The following is a 17,621-nucleotide window of genomic DNA, read 5'->3' on the forward strand; positions in this document are numbered from 1 at the left end:
CAGATATATCTGAGAAATAATGTCAAAAATATAAAAACCAAAAACATTTCAACAAAGAGCTCTAAAAGAACTCATGGAATACATCTCTTAATTTGTAATGTGTGGTTTATTTTGTTGTTCATGTTGTGATGCTAGCCTCTGCAATTGTATATTTTACCTACAATTGTATATTTATATTTTCACTAGGACACATTACCGTAATAATGCATTCACACAATAGCAGGATGCATGACCTTATTGGATCATACACAAAGTACCAGGATGTGTGACCTGAAGAGGTCATATAATAACAATACACATCAGTCATATTAATATCAGATATTTATTTCAGAGTAAAAACAAGACACCACACAGTACATGAAAATTTCCTTCATAATTGTTGTCGTTGTTACCAGATTACACAGGGTTCGTTTTAGACAGGTTTTCAGTCAATCTGTATCAGAAGAAGGTAGAGGTACTGTTCACATCTCGTAAACTCTAACAAGCATTTGTAATGAGATTGGATACCAAGATTACATAAGGTTTGCTGTATTTAACTGGAGTAACCAGAACAAATATACAAAAATCTCTAAATTATTTTTTGGGTGTGGAAAACTGTTTTCAGTTGTTTGTTGTAACTTGGTCTTTTCGCTTGGTCCATGAAAGACCAGTTATACATATGTCCAGTGTATTATCACCTGCAAGTACATATCACTGTAGGGTTGTTAATGTAATGGTGCACCACCAATACTTGCTTATAAAATGCAATAACAAATTACAGCATTGACTGCAACATGTCAGACGGTTTATCATCATGATTGTTTCGTTTTCTTCACACTTTTTTCAACTTGTTTTAATGGTCTCTTCTTTTTCTGAAATAGAAAAGAATTTTATTTTCTAAAATTTTCTTCTATATAAATCTCATTCAAGTTGTTATTTCATGATTACTGGTATATGAAATATTATCCCATGCATGAGCCAACACAGAAAACACAGACTTCTGTACCCTGGTCCTTCTACATTATTGAAACCTGTGTCTATGTCATTAGGTCTGCGAAGATGGAACTACCAATAATGACACTAATGTTCTCAAAATGAACAGAAATAATAGTACCGATGTTTTTACCTTTAAACATGGTGACACAATAATAAGAAAATTTGAAGTAGAAGTTTGGTTACAAACTATTTTATTACACGTGGGAACACCAACACTGAGAGAACACCATTACTAAGAGAACATTGCTACTGAGATAACACCAACACTGAGAGAACACCATTACTAAGAGAACATTGCTACTGAGATAACACCAACACTGAGAGAACACCAACACTGAGAGAACACCAACACTGAGATAACACCAACACTGAGAGAACACCAACACTGAGAGAACACCAACACTGAGAAAACACCAACACTGAGAAAACACCAACACTGAGAGAACACCATTACTCAGAGAACACCATTACTCAGAGAACATTTCTACTGAGATAACACCAACACTGAGAGAACACTATTACCAAGAGAACATCGCTACTGAGATAACACCAACACTGAGAGAACACCAACACTGAGATAATACCAACACTGAGATAATACCAACACTGAGATAACACCAACACTGAGATAACACCAACACTGAGAGAACACCAACACTGAGAGAACACCAACACTGAGAGAACACCATTACTCAGAGAACACCATTACACAGAGAACATTGCTACTGAGATAACACCAACACTGAGAGAACACCATTACCAAGAAAACATCGCTACTGAGATAACACCAACACTGAGATAACACCAACACTGAGAGAACACTATTACCAAGAGAACATCGCTACTGAGATAACACCAACACTGAGAGAACACCAACACTGAGATAATACCAACACTGAGATAATACCAACACTGAGATAACACCAACACTGAGATAACATCAACACTGAGAGAACACCATTACTCAGAGAACACCATTACACAGAGAACATTGCTACTGAGATAACACCAACACTGAGAGAACACCATTACCAAGAAAACATCGCTACTGAGATAACACCAACACTGAGATAACACCAACACTGAGAGAACACCAACACTGAGAGAACACCATTACTCAGAGAACATCGCTACTCAGAGAACATCGCTACTGAGATAACACCAACACTGAGAGAACACCAACACTCAGAGAGCACAATTACCAAGAGAACATTGCTACTGAGATAACACCAACACTGAGAGAACACCATTACCAAGAGAACATCGCTACTGAGATAACATCAACACTGAGAGAACACCAACACTGAGAGAACACCATTACTCAGAGAACACCATTACTCAGAGAACATTGCTACTGAGATAACACCAACACTGAGAGAACACCATTACCAAGAGAACATCGCTACTGAGATACATTTTGTAACACCAACACTGAGAGAACACCATTACCAAGAGAACATTGCTACTGAGATAACACCAACACTGAGAGAACACCAACACTGAGAGAACACCAACACTGTGAGAACACCGACACTGAGATAACACCGACACTGAGATAACACCAACACTGAGAGAACACCAACACTGACAGAACACCAACACTGACAGAACACCAACACTGTGAGAACACCGACACTGAGATAACACCAACACTGAGATAACACCATTACCAAGAGATTATTGCTACAGAGATAACACCAACACTGAGAGAACACCATTACCAAGAGAACATTGCTACTGAGATAACACCAACACTGAGATAACACCAACACTGAGAGAACACCAACACTGAGATAACACCAACACTGAGAGAGCACCATTACCAAGAGAACATTGCTACTGAGATAACACCAACACTGAGAGAACACCAACACTGAGATAACACCAACACTGAGAGAACACCAACACTGAGAGAACACCAACACTGAGAGAACACCAACACTGAGAGAACACCAACACTGAGAGAACACCAACACTGAGATAACACCAACACTGAGATAACACCAACACTGAGAGAACACCAACACTGAGATAACACCAACACTGAGATAACACCAACACTGAGAGAGCACCAACACTGAGAGAGCACCATTACCAAGAGAACATCGCTACTGAGAGAGCACCATTACCAAGAGAACATTGCTACTGAGATAACACCAACACTGAGAGAGCACCATTACTCAGAGAACATCGCTACTGAGATAACAACAACACTGAGATAACAACAACACTGAGATAACACCAACACTGAGAGAGCACCATTACTAAGAGAACATCGCTACTGAGATAACACCAACACTGAGAGAACACCATTACTAAAAGAACATCGCTACTGAGATAACACCAACACTGAGAGAACACCATTACTAAGAGAACATTGCTACTGAGATAACACCAACACTGAGAGAACACCATTACTAAGAGAACATTGCTACTGAGATAACACCAACACTGAGAGAGTACCATTACCAAGAGAACATTACTACTGAGATAAAACCAACACTGAGATAAAACCAACACTGAGAGAGTACCATTACCAAGAGAACATCGCTACTGAGAGAGCACCATTACCAAGAGAACATTGCTACTGAGATAACACCAACACTGAGAGAGCACCATTACTCAGAGAACATCGCTACTGAGATAACAACAACACTGAGATAACAACACTGAGATAACACCAACACTGAGAGAGCACCATTACTAAGAGAACATCGCTACTGAGATAACACCAACACTGAGAGAACACCATTACTAAAAGAACATCGCTACTGAGATAAAACCAACACTGAGAGAACACCATTACCAAGAGAACATCGCTACTGAGATAAAACCAACACTGAGAGAACACCATTACCAAGAGAACATCGCTACTGAGATAAAACCAACACTGAGATAAAACCAACACTGAGATAAAACCAACACTGAGAGAGTACCATTACCAAGAGAACATTACTACTGAGATAAAACCAACACTGAGAGAGCATCATTACCAAGAGAACATCGCTACTGAGAGAACACCAACACTGAGAGAACACCATTACCAAGAGAACATCGCTACTGAGATAAAACCAACACTGAGATAAAACCAACACTGAGATAAAACCAACACTGAGAGAACACCATTACCAAGAGAACATCGCTACTGAGATAAAACCAACACTGAGATAAAACCAACACTGAGATAAAACCAACACTGAGAGAGTACCATTACCAAGAGAACATTACTACTGAGATAAAACCAACACTGAGAGAACACCATTACTAAGAGAACATCGCTACTGAGAGAACACCAACACTGAGATAACACCAACACTGAGAGAGTACCATTACCAAGAGAACATTACTACTGAGATAAAACCAACACTGAGAGAACACCATTACTAAGAGAACATCGCTACTGAGATAACACCAACACTGAGAGAACACCATTACCAAGAGAACATTGCTACTGAGATAACACCAACACTGAGAGAACACCATTACCAAGAGAACATCGCTACTGAGATAAAACCAACACTGAGAGAACACCATTACTAAGAGAACATTGCTACTGAGATAACACCAACACTGAGAGAGTACCATTACCAAGAGAACATTACTACTGAGATAAAACCAACACTGAGATAAAACCAACACTGAGAGAGTACCATTACCAAGAGAACATCGCTACTGAGAGAGCACCATTACCAAGAGAACATTGCTACTGAGATAACACCAACACTGAGAGAGCACCATTACTCAGAGAACATCGCTACTGAGATAACAACAACACTGAGATAACAACACTGAGATAACACCAACACTGAGAGAGCACCATTACTAAGAGAACATCGCTACTGAGATAACACCAACACTGAGAGAACACCATTACTAAAAGAACATCGCTACTGAGATAAAACCAACACTGAGAGAACACCATTACCAAGAGAACATCGCTACTGAGATAAAACCAACACTGAGAGAACACCATTACCAAGAGAACATCGCTACTGAGATAAAACCAACACTGAGATAAAACCAACACTGAGATAAAACCAACACTGAGAGAGTACCATTACCAAGAGAACATTACTACTGAGATAAAACCAACACTGAGAGAGCATCATTACCAAGAGAACATCGCTACTGAGAGAACACCAACACTGAGAGAACACCATTACCAAGAGAACATCGCTACTGAGATAAAACCAACACTGAGATAAAACCAACACTGAGATAAAACCAACACTGAGAGAACACCATTACCAAGAGAACATCGCTACTGAGATAAAACCAACACTGAGATAAAACCAACACTGAGATAAAACCAACACTGAGAGAGTACCATTACCAAGAGAACATTACTACTGAGATAAAACCAACACTGAGAGAACACCATTACTAAGAGAACATCGCTACTGAGAGAACACCAACACTGAGATAACACCAACACTGAGAGAGTACCATTACCAAGAGAACATTACTACTGAGATAAAACCAACACTGAGAGAACACCATTACTAAGAGAACATCGCTACTGAGATAACACCAACACTGAGAGAACACCATTACCAAGAGAACATTGCTACTGAGATAACACCAACACTGAGAGAACACCATTACCAAGAGAACATCGCTACTGAGATAAAACCAACACTGAGAGAACACCATTACCAAGAGAACATCGCTACTGAGATAAAACCAACACTGAGAGAACACCATTACTAAGAGAACATCGCTACTGAGATAAAACCAACACTGAGAGAACACCATTACTAAGAGAACATCGCTACTGAGATAAAACCAACACTGAGAGAACACCATTACTAAGAGAACATCGCTACTGAGATAAAACCAACACTGAGAGAACACCATTACTAAGAGAACATCGCTACTGAGATAAAACCAACACTGAGAGAGCATCATTACCAAGAGAACATCGCTACTGAGATAACACCAACACTGAGAGAACACCAACACTGAGATAACACCAACACTGAGATAACACCAACACTGAGAGAGCATCATTACCAAGAGAACATTACTACTGAGATAACACCAACACTGAGAGAGTACCATTACCAAGAGAACATTACTACTGAGATAAAACCAACACTGAGAGAACACCATTACTAAGAGAACATCGCTACTGAGAGAACACCAACACTGAGATAACACCAACACTGAGAGAGTACCATTACCAAGAGAACATTACTACTGAGATAAAACCAACACTGAGAGAACACCATTACTAAGAGAACATCGCTACTGAGATAACACCAACACTGAGAGAGCATCATTACCAAGAGAACATTGCTACTGAGATAACACCAACACTGAGAGAACACCATTACTAAGAGAACATCGCTACTGAGATAACAACAACACTGAGAGAACACCAACACTGAGAGAAAATGTTCAATATCTAAATGCATAGCTTATAGACGTAGATGACCCAGTGTTCATTTAACAAGATAGTTACTTTATTACTTTATCCATTTGCAAAATATATATTCTTCATACATTACTTGGTTTCAAAATCCCATAAGCATTAAATATTTGATTTTCACCCACCTGAGATTTTTTTATTTTTAGTTTCAATGCTTCTATATCAATCTTTGTGGATGTTTTCTCTGGTTGTTCACTCTTTTGTTTCTTCACAACAGGTTCCTTTGGTGGAATGAACGGCTTATTCCGCCTCTCTTGTCGCTTTACATCTGCCTCCACGTGTCGTTGCTGCCATCATGAAAAAAAACAAGTCAATGTCAATAACAAGTCGTCATCCAGTTTTTAGTGACTGTCAAAGTTAGTGCCAAACAAGTCATTGAAAATGACACAGTCCCCGTAAAATTTTTGAAAGTTCTCTTTGTGCTTGTCATATTAAAGCGGGGGGTGGGGGTGGTTTACAACAGATTGTTTATTTACATCAAAACACGTGTTCCGTGTAGTAGTAATATGGCCAGAAAAAAAAACAGCCGTTATTTGGCCATCTTTGATCTGATTATGAAACACACTGATATGTATGATGTATGTGCCAAATACGAATGAAAATGGTACTTAAATTGTGGAAATGAAGTAGTAAGGCCAAAAAGTCAGATGGCTGTCAATCGGCCATCCTTGACCAGATTTTCAAACAAATTGTCATGGACATGCATCCTAACATGTATAAAGCACATGTATGTGCAAAATTTGAATAAAAACTGACAGAGCACTTCCAAGATACCGCCAAAAAAAACAAAAACAAGATGCCTGCCAGTCGACCATCTTTGATCCAATTGCGAAATAAATTGTCATGTAACCTAACATGTATAATCTATTTACCAAGTTTGAATGACAACTGACAAAGCATGTCCAAAATACAACATTTTCAAAAAACAAGATGGCTGCCAGTCGGCCATTTTGAATCAAATCGCTAAACCACTGCATGTGCATATGTCCCACATAAGGTACTAGGCACATGCAAAGAATGAACGGAATCGGTCCATAGGATTCTGAAATATGACTATTGACAGACTGACGCACGAACGCACGAACGGACTGACGGACAGACAGACTCAGGAACTCACGGACGGTCGGGGACATGTATCCTAACATGTATGATCAATGTACTAAATTTGAATGAAAATTGACAAAGCATGTCCAAAATATGACATTTTCAAAAAACAAGATGGCTGCCAATCGGCCATCTTTGATCCAATTGTGAAATAAATCGTTATGGACATGTATTCTAACATGTATAATCTATGTACCAAATTTGAATGAAAACTGACAAAGCATGTCCAAAATACAACATTTTCAAAAAACAAGATGGCTGCCAGTCGACCATTTTGAATCGAATCGCTAAACCACTGCATATGCATATGTCCTAGATAGAGTACTAGGCACATGCAAAGAATGAACGGAATCGGTCCAAGGGATTCTGAGATATGGATGGACGCACGGACGAAGACCGAATTATAAGTCCCCGTTTTCAGACTTTGTCCGAACGGGGACGAATAAGTGTCTACACTCATGTCTCATGTGACAGACATGTAAAGCTTAAACATGATCAGTCCAGCATGCGTTAAAAACAAAATGAATGTCAGTCAGGCATTTTGAATAAAATCAGGAAAAAAATGACGCGCTTCAAGGACCCTACATTCAGTGGACATAACCAGTTTGAATGAAATATGTCCATGGATGACTGAGATTCAGTTCTGAAAAAATGTCAGTGTTATACATTGTTGACACACATTAATGATCAATCCAAGCTTAATTTAGGTAGATTTCTGATCAAACAGAAACGGATTACTTTATGCTTTATAATAAATTAACATCAGACAAGATGTTTTGATTGGTTCTCAAAGCTTGGATGTTTTGATTGGTTCTCAAAGCTTGGATGTTTTGATTGGTTCTCAAAGCTTGGATGTTTTGATTGGTTCTCAAAGCTTGGATGTTTTGATTGGTTCTCAAAGCTTGGATGTTTTGATTGGTTCTCAAAGCTTGGATGTTTTGATTGGTTCTCAAAGCTTGGATGTTTTGATTGGTTCTCAAAGCTTGGATGTTTTGATTGGTTCTCAAAGCTTGGATGTTTTGATTGGTTCTCAAAGCTTGGATGTTTTGATTGGTTCTCAAAGCTTGGATGTTTTGATTGGTTCTCAAAGCTTGGATGTTTTGATTGGTTCTCAAAGCTTGGATGTTTTGATTGGTTCTCAAAGCTTGGATGTTTTGATTGGTTCTCAAAGCTTGGATGTTTTGATTGGTTCTCAAAGCTTGGATGTTTTGATTGGTTCTCAAAGCTTGGATGTTTTGATTGGTTCTCAAAGCTTGGATGTTTTGATTGGTTCTCAAAGCTTGGATGTTTTGATTGGTTCTCAAAGCTTGGATGTTTTGATTGGTTCTCAAAGCTTGGATGTTTTGATTGGTTCTCAAAGCTTGGATGTTTTGATTGGTTCTCAAAGCTTGGATGTTTTGATTGGTTCTCAAAGCTTGGATGTTTTGATTGGTTCTCAAAGCTTGGATGTTTTGATTGGTTCTCAAAGCTTGGATGTTTTGATTGGTTCTCAAAGCTTGGATGTTTTGATTGGTTCTCAAAGCTTGGATGTTTTGATTGGTTCTCAAAGCTTGGATGTTTTGATTGGTTCTCAAAGCTTGGATGTTTTGATTGGTTCTCAAAGCTTGGATGTTTTGATTGGTTCTCAAAGCTTGGATGTTTTGATTAGTTCTCAAAGCTTGGATGTTTTGATTGGTTCTCAAAGCTTGGATGTTTTGATTGGTTCTCGAGTTTAATTAAAGCATGAGGTTCCTAAAACACTCGTAAACTTCAAAACTGAAATGCTGTCATCAGATCAGCAAGCTGATACAAACTCACCTTCCTCTCTTCTCTTAGTTTTGCTTTTCGTTGATGCTCTTTCATGAAGTATTCTCCACTGGCTATCTCCTTATCCAGCTGTGAAGTTAATATACAACATTTCAATGAGGTACCACAATGATAATAATTTCACTACAACAATTTTACAGAACAAATATACCAGTACAACATAAAAGCTGGACACATAGTGACTGGCAAAAACTTTTAATAAGCACATTCTCTTCCAGAAAGTTGTGAATGTCACATTAGAATCCAATGAATAAAGTGAGGATGAGTATAGAATATACATTTTATTTAAACTTAAGATTCACTCACTTTGCTTTCTGGTTGTGGTGGGGGGAAAGGTGTATACTGTTTTTTTGTTCGTTTCTTCTTTGGTTGTTTCCTCTTGCTCTGACTCTTGGGGTGAAAGTTTGGTAAGAATCGATCCCAGGATTCATTTTTCAATTGTTCATCTTTTGAGAGTTCTCTTTTAATCATCAGAGTCTGTAAAATAAAGGAACAATTAACATTTTATTTAAAGTTTTTAGAAGTCAGACATATCTACACCCACTGGACCAAATTTAACAAGAATGAGGTGGAATTGGTTTGTATACCAACCTGAAATGGTTTTGTGAGTCATGTGCCCATCTACACCCACTGAGCCCAATTTAGACATAATGAGATGGAATTGGTTTGTATACCAAACTGGAATGGGTTTGTTAGTCATGTGCCCAATTATACCCACAGAGCCCAATTTAGACATAATGAGGTGGAATTGGTTTGTATACCAAACTGGAATGGGTTTGTGAGTCATGTGCCCAATTATACCCACAGAGCCCAATTTAGACATAATGAGGTGGAATTGGTTTGTATACCAAACTGGAATAGGTTTGTGAGTCATGTGCCCATCTACACCCACTGAGCCCAATTTAGACATGAGGTGGATATGGTTTGTATACCAAACTGGAATAGGTTTGTGAGTCATGTGCCCATCTACACCCACTGAGCCAAATTTAGACATAATGAGGTGGAATTGGTTTGTATACCAAACTGGAATGGATTTGTGAGTCATGTGCCCAATTATACCCACAGAGCCCAATTTAGACATAATGAGGTGGAATTGGTTTGTATACCAAACTGGAATGGGTTTGTGAGTCATGTGCCCAATTATACCTGCAGAGCCAAATTTAGACATAATGAGGTGGAATTGGTTTGTATACCAAACTGGAATGGGTTTGTGAGTCATGTGCCCATCTACACCCACTGAGCCCAATTTAGACATGAGGTGGAATTGGTTTGTATACCAAACTGGAATGGGTTTGTGAGTCATGTGCCCAATTATACCCGCAGAGCCCAATTTAGACATAATGAGGTGGAATTGGTTTGTATACCAAACTGGAATAGGTTTGTGAGTCATGTGCCCATCTACACCCACTGAGCCCAATTTAGACATGAGGTGGAATTGGTTTGTATATCAAACTGAAATGTGTTTGTGAGTTATGTGCCCATCTACACCCATAGAGCCCAATTTAGACATGAGGTGGAATTGGTTTGTATATCAAACTGGAATGGGTTTGTGAGTCATTTGCCCATCTACACCCACTGAGCCCAATTTAGACATGAGGTGGAATTGGTTTGTATACCAAACTGGAATAGGTTTGTGAGTCAAGTGCTCATCTACACCCACTAAGCCCAATTTAGACATGAGGTGGAATTGGTTTGTATATCAAACTGAAATGTGTTTGTGAGTTATGTGCCCATCTACACCCATAGAGCCCAATTTAGACATGAGGTGGAATTGGTTTGTATATCAAACTGGAATGGGTTTGTGAGTCATTTGCCCATCTACACCCACTGAGCCCAATTTAGACATGAGGTGGAATTGGTTTGTATACCAAACTGGAATAGGTTTGTGAGTCAAGTGCTCATCTACACCCACTAAGCCCAATTTAGACATGAGGTGGAATTGGTTTGTATATCAAACTGAAATGTGTTTGTGAGTTATGTGCCCATCTACACCCACTGAGCCCAATTTAGACATGAGGTGGAATTGGTTTGTATACCAAACTGGAATAGGTTTGTGAGTCAAGTGCTCATCTACACCCACTAAGCCCAATTTAGACATGAGGTGGAATTGGTTTGTATATCAAACTGAAATGTGTTTGTGAGTTATGTGCTCATCTACACCCACTAAGCCCAATTTAGACATGAGGTGGAATTGGTTTGTATATCAAACTGAAATAGGTTTGTGAGTCATATGCCCATCTACACCCACTGAGCCCAATTTAAACATGAGGTGGAATTGGTTTGTATATCAAACTGAAATGAGTTTGTGAGTCATATGCCCATCTACACCCACTGAGCCCAATTTAAACATGAGGTGGAATTGGTTTCCAGCAAGTTTACGAACAACAGTACCAAGGAAGTTTTTGATGACCAACTGACTTTAAAAATGGGAAAGATCAACGACTAATCTAACAAGTTTATGCAACAGTTCCCACTAAGCTTTTAAACTATAGCAATATATTTTCAGAGAGCTGAGATATTTATGTACATTTCACATTTTTACTTAAATTACAAAAATTCCCATTAGGCTTGTAAACAAATTTTTTGTGGGACGAGCCATTTTTCACTGTTTGTTCATTTTATGTTCATGATTTGTTTCCATGGCTATCAGTAAGAGAATGATCATCGACTAGCTAATCTAACAAGCTGACATATATTGGTGGCTGTACATACCTTAATATTATATATGGGATGGACATTCTTCATCGTATCTGTTGCAAGTTTTCTAACGTGCTTGAGACCGTTATATGGCCCTAAAGCCGCCACTGTATTGCCCTGTACCATCACATAGCAGCCTGTCAGTAACTCTATTGCCTTGTAAGAAAACGGTCATATGTATGCGTCAAACACTGAATTCATTATCATAATAAACATGTATGTTGTTAATCATAATTCACAAATCATGCGAAAAGATAAATGTGTCTAACACATTTTCAGCATGAGAATTCCCAGATAGCTTGTCAAGTTATTTCCTGCGACTGGTGAATCCTGATAGAGGTTCTCCACAAACAAACAAACAACAAAACTTAAAATAAACTTTTGTATTTATGTCAACTAAACTCAAATAAATGCTGTGCAAGGCAATGCAACTGCTTCTTGATAAATCTTTCAATTTTATCTCTCGTTGAGTTATAAGTCAGAAATTAAAACTTGTGGTCATTGGTTTGCAGCAGAAATCTTGTGTAGGTTAGAATCTCCCACTTTTTTCTGTTTCACTGTGTGGCACTGCCACTCATGGAATATTCCCATAAAATATTTCACAACTACCTGGTAAGTATACCGGTACCTTTAATGTTGATCCATTTGGTCCAATTAATCTTTGCCTTCTCTTAACGAATCTTTCTTTGTTTCTAACCAAAGAACCAATCTTTATAATTTCTGCCGCCATACCATCTTCCAAAACTCTAACTGCCTGTGAAAATGTGAAGTATGCAGATTGTATTGCTCTGATACAGATCCCATGACATGACAATGATGTATTTGTGTGACCACGAGTTGACAACAGAAATACTTACTTGCTCAGCAGGTACACTTCTAGCCAATAATTTAATCATATCCCTAGCCTTTACAATAATGAATGGGTCCCAGGTTTTCCTTGTTGTAGTAACTGTCATACTGCCCTCAATGACGTCCAGACTGGCCTTAATATTCTAGAATATTCAGGAAAATATGATTACATATTGGAATTTTTAACTGTTTGAGTAATGGCATTGAAAGATAGGGGTCGTCGTGGTAGCATGTGTGACATTTGTGTTGATAAACATTGATTTTCCGACAATCCAATGCGCTCATCTAATGAAAAATTACGAGTATGAGTTTTGACTTGGACGTGACATGAACTAATTACCACCGGTGACTCCTTCCATGCCCTCCAATTTCGTGGTGAATGACTCGTTTGCATGAAAAAGTGTTGGTTGATGACATTTTTAAATTTTGAAAAAAAAATTCTGAATTTATTCTGAATCCCACACATTACCGGATAATATACAAATTAGAATTGATTGTCTTTTATGCAAGAAATTCCATTTAAAATTTAAATATATCATACTCCAACAATTTAGTATTACCACGTCAGTAAAATTATTGGCCAGGACCTCTATAATGTTGGACTTGAAATTAACTAACAGTAACCTGAGGTACAGGTAACTTGACTACTGGAAATTTACAAATAATAAAACATGTCTTTATCGTGACAAACCAAAATCAGAAAAAATTTAATGCCAAAAAAAAAAAGAGTCAGGAAAGAAGATGACATTCAATGTTTATTAGCTGGGAAGAGCATACTCACATGATCACTAAGTGTTTTCTCAACGAATGGCCAGCATTCTTGTAAATATTTTTCTCTGTACTTTGGAAATAACGTAGCGAATGAACTTTCCGAGACCATTCCATGCGGGTTATCATCTTTAGTAAATGGAGTTTCTTTCCATCCAGCGGGAACTTCCAACAGGTCGTTTTTTTTACTTTCTATAAAGTACAGAAAAAGCTTCAGTTGTTTTGAGATACAGATCACTTGGTATCGATAATACATAGACGTGAAGCGTAACATTAGGATTTGTTCACAGGAGGACAACGCCTTCATGTAATTGTGATATTCTTCAGTTTACAGACCTCAGTATATTTTTGTTTTAAAATTCAAAAGTTTTCCAGTTATCAATGACTTGGTTCCACTGAAAATAACAAAGTTATACAGTGAAGGGCAGAAAACTGTGGTTGTTAAAAATATACATTTTTATAAATCAAAATGAAAGTTAGAATTTAAATTGATCAATCCAATAATTAGTTCTAATTAATATTCATGAGATAGTTCAACATTATTCGAGCAAGTGCCTCAATTTGAATTTCGGAAGCAGTGGCTGTTATGTTACTGAGATCAAATTGGAAATATTTCCTTCTGTACCTCCACTCCACACCTGAATCATACCCTACCAACGGCTCCAATTTCAATTGTATATGCTCCTTCAGATAACCACAGGTTTTCTCAAGACGGGCATATATAATTCAATTAGGGGGTTGTACAAGTGTTAGGATTAGAGTTAGGATTAAAGTGTGGGATGGGGTACAGGTCTTTCCATCAAAGAAAACAGTTGGGTTTATAAATTGTTTTATTATCCGCTAAGTATGAGACATTCAATGGTTATTGGTCAAAAATGGTTACAACTCCATTCGATAAATATTGACATTGGCCTCTCCCAGCATATTTCTTCACCATTTTGTGTGTCATTGGCCTCTGATATCATAACATCCAAGACACTTAAATTGCTGTTGTTGATAAAAAGGCTGGATGATACTCTTAAATGCATTTCTTTTTCATTTTGGGTTTTAACTAAAAAAATTATTGTCCTTGGCTACGCCAATAAAAGTTTCAGGCAAGGCCAATAACTGTAAAATTAAAGTATGTTTAGAAGTCCATGCCATACGTCACAGCAGTGTAATGAGATGACAGTATGTATCAAATTATGAACCCATTACTACTCCTACAACTTATTACTACCCCAACAATTACATCACAAAAAGTACTAGTATGTTCTAAGAGATTTTTGCACGGTTATACATTGTATTATTGTACTGGTGATCCTCTCCAGTTAGCTGCGGCTCCGTAGCTCTTTGGTGCGACCTACAATCGAATTTCGCCCTAACATTTTCATTTGGACGTCTTTTTTTAATTTTGTTGTTGTCGGCAACATAGGGCTATGATTCCACAGTTACTCTCCAGAATGATCTTGACCGCCATACCCACAGGCGCCTGCGAACATACCGTGCTACATTCAGATGAGCACACAGTATTAACAAATTACAATAAACAAGCACTGGTATAACGACACTACAGTATCACGCGTAATACCAATATTCCCACTGCATATACCGAATAGTACCACGGTGCATGGAGGTACCATTTACATTTGTACCTCCATATTACAATCACGTGGAGAAACGCCACCATTTTGTTGTTACAGCTTGCGCTTAGAATTACAGTATTCCCGTGAACAACGGTTTTAACATTTAAGAACCAGTGTTTTGTCCAAGATGACATATTCTATGTAGATCCTCGTTATTTAGACAAAATTAAAAAGAAAAAAACATTACCCGTGGGCGCCGCCATGTTTTCAGTGCGATTTGTGCTTGTGTGGTGCGCTCTCTGTGGTAGGCAGTAGTTGATCTTTCGTTTATTTTACAATTTTACAAAACAAGGCCAAAAAAATTGTTTTGTTGCCCTCAGCGACCGACCCAAAAATATGAAATATATATTTTTTTTTTTTAATGGACCCAAATATTAAAAACTCACCATTTTAAGCAGTAAAAAAGTGTTTCCTCTAAAAATTAACGATACCGGACCGTTGTATGATCCCCAGGGGGATAAGTGGTGACATTGAACCTTGGGTTGATACAAAAGACTGAAATAACTGTTTAATATCTAGCATGCGTTTGATTGATCCCATATACCTCGGCTATTTACGATACCATTAGTTTTCACGAGTATAAAAGAAAACAAAAAACAAAACAAAATCCGACCGACCGACCCAATTTTTCAATTTTTTTTTTTTTTTTTTTGGCCTAACGGCAATCACACAATCAGCATTCTACCTGGCGATTTTTTTTGCAAATCAAGTATATATGATGGAAGTTCTCTCTCAAATCACCACTCTTTCAGATTACTTATGTATGGTGTGGTGGCGACATTTTCCATTGGTCCAGTACATACATTTCTTATACACAGATGGGGCACAATATCCCGATGTCTGATAGAAGTGTTTTTTATTACATGTAACATACATGTAATATGTATTTATTACATGTAACATACATGTTACAAGACAACTCGTGATGGGCGTCTTTCGTGGTCAGTGATATCTACGAATATATTGTTTACAATTTTAGACCTTCATCACGACTTGCTCGGCAATCCAAACCAACTATTAGATAGTGTCACAGCATTTCTTCTAATTTTTAACAAATCCAAAATCACTCGATTTTGTTTGTTTACTTTACATGCGTACTATGATTGCATTTGGAATTTTGATCATTTTTATGGATTTACATATTTTGATACATACATTTACATTCACTAAAATACCCATAAAAAGAATGAAAGAATTCATTATATAATCTTATGATATAATAAAGTTACCATTTAGCAACTCGAAATTTAATTAGCTGTTAATCGAACTTCAAGTTACAGCAAACGAAACAAACAAATCTATGTTGGCCGTAATTCGAAGTTCTGTCATGAATTTGTTTTTGCGTATCTGTTGACCGACTTAATTAACTGATTATTAGCGAATTGCTGTGTTATGTCTGTCATCGTTTAGGTCTATTTGAAGTTTTGGACGGAACTTGGCTCAGTGATTTGGAACTAATTACAAGATACCGTCGCTATTCTGACATCCATAGTTATTAATGTAGTGAACGATTAATCAAAAGATATGACGTATTCAGTACTTAGTGTGATTGGCTTTATGATTGAAGGTTACGCCCTAGAGTCTTTTTACTGCATTGTAATTGGTCAGAGTTTTGAAAATGAATAAAGAGAGTTTGAGTTGGTCTTGGCGAATACTCCACGACAGACGCAGCCCTGGGCAGTCGAGTGCAGTCCTGGGCAGTCGAGTCTGGGTCCGAGAGAGTCCAGGGGCGAGCCTTGAGGCAGCCCAGTCTTGGGCGAGTCTTGGGTCAGCCTTGGATAGTCTTGGGGACTTTTCCCCAGGGCGCTGTGTCTTATAGAGTGCTCCAAAAGATCGACTAAGACGAGAGCTGAAACGTATTTCGTTGTGTGTGCCTTATTTGACTGTAAAGTTAAAGTGACTTTCCCGATCCCGTACCTCAAGGGGACGAGATAGAGAGACGAGACGAGCTTCCCCCCTGAAAGTGTGGAAAACCCGAGAGAAAGAGAATTTCCCCCTGATACGTGGTGGAGAACCCGGGCAGGTGTTTAACACACATTGACATCCTGAGAAGAGAAGTGAAATGGCGAAGGTGTGTCTTTCTTGTGAACCGAACTAACTGGCTCGATGGCAGAGACGAAACCGCGCTTGACGACTAACGACTTTACCAGTATGGCACCGATGTACAACGCTGAAGAGATGAAGACCTCTGAACCCCTTATGAAGGATGAGTACCGGATAGGACTGTGTAATTAAGAATTGAGCGACATTAAAGACAATATGAAGAAAAAGAACGACCCGGAATAACGCGACAAGAGAAGAGACGCTTATAGACTTTGACTTTAGCTATCTGTGTATTGCTTAGAGAACCGCTCGCTGGACACTGT

At 38.2% G+C, this 17,621-nt stretch overlaps 1 protein-coding gene across 1 annotated transcript; it reads right to left on the reverse strand.

The window, feature by feature from the left end:
• Positions 1-303: 303 nt before the first annotated feature.
• On the reverse strand, positions 304-15,505 carry LOC100372321 (KRR1 small subunit processome component homolog). Its single transcript, XM_085506651.1, has 9 exons — positions 15,443-15,505; positions 13,644-13,822; positions 12,871-13,005; positions 12,642-12,767; positions 12,029-12,169; positions 9,623-9,793; positions 9,308-9,385; positions 6,532-6,693; positions 304-851 (listed from the first exon to the last, which is right to left on the reverse strand). The coding sequence occupies exons 1-9, from the start codon at positions 15,456-15,458 to the stop codon at positions 792-794; spliced, it is 1,068 nt and encodes a 355-aa protein (XP_085362777.1). The 5' UTR covers positions 15,459-15,505; the 3' UTR covers positions 304-791.
• Between the last annotated feature and the right edge of the window lie 2,116 nt (positions 15,506-17,621).

Source organism: Saccoglossus kowalevskii, chromosome 1, assembly GCF_978046115.1.
Source record: "Saccoglossus kowalevskii chromosome 1, keSacKowa6.1, whole genome shotgun sequence".
Classification (NCBI taxonomy): Eukaryota; Metazoa; Hemichordata; class Enteropneusta; family Harrimaniidae; genus Saccoglossus; species Saccoglossus kowalevskii.

Bases quoted from the DNA above. Each gene is read 5' to 3' on its own strand.
- LOC100372321 (XM_085506651.1), bottom strand. The intron at 13,006-13,643 runs GTGAGTATGCTC...TGAATATTCTAG, and splicing joins AGAAAACACTTAGTGATCAT to AATATTAAGGCCAGTCTGGA. The intron at 12,170-12,641 runs GTACCGGTATAC...TTTTCTTACAAG, and splicing joins CAAATGGATCAACATTAAAG to GCAATAGAGTTACTGACAGG.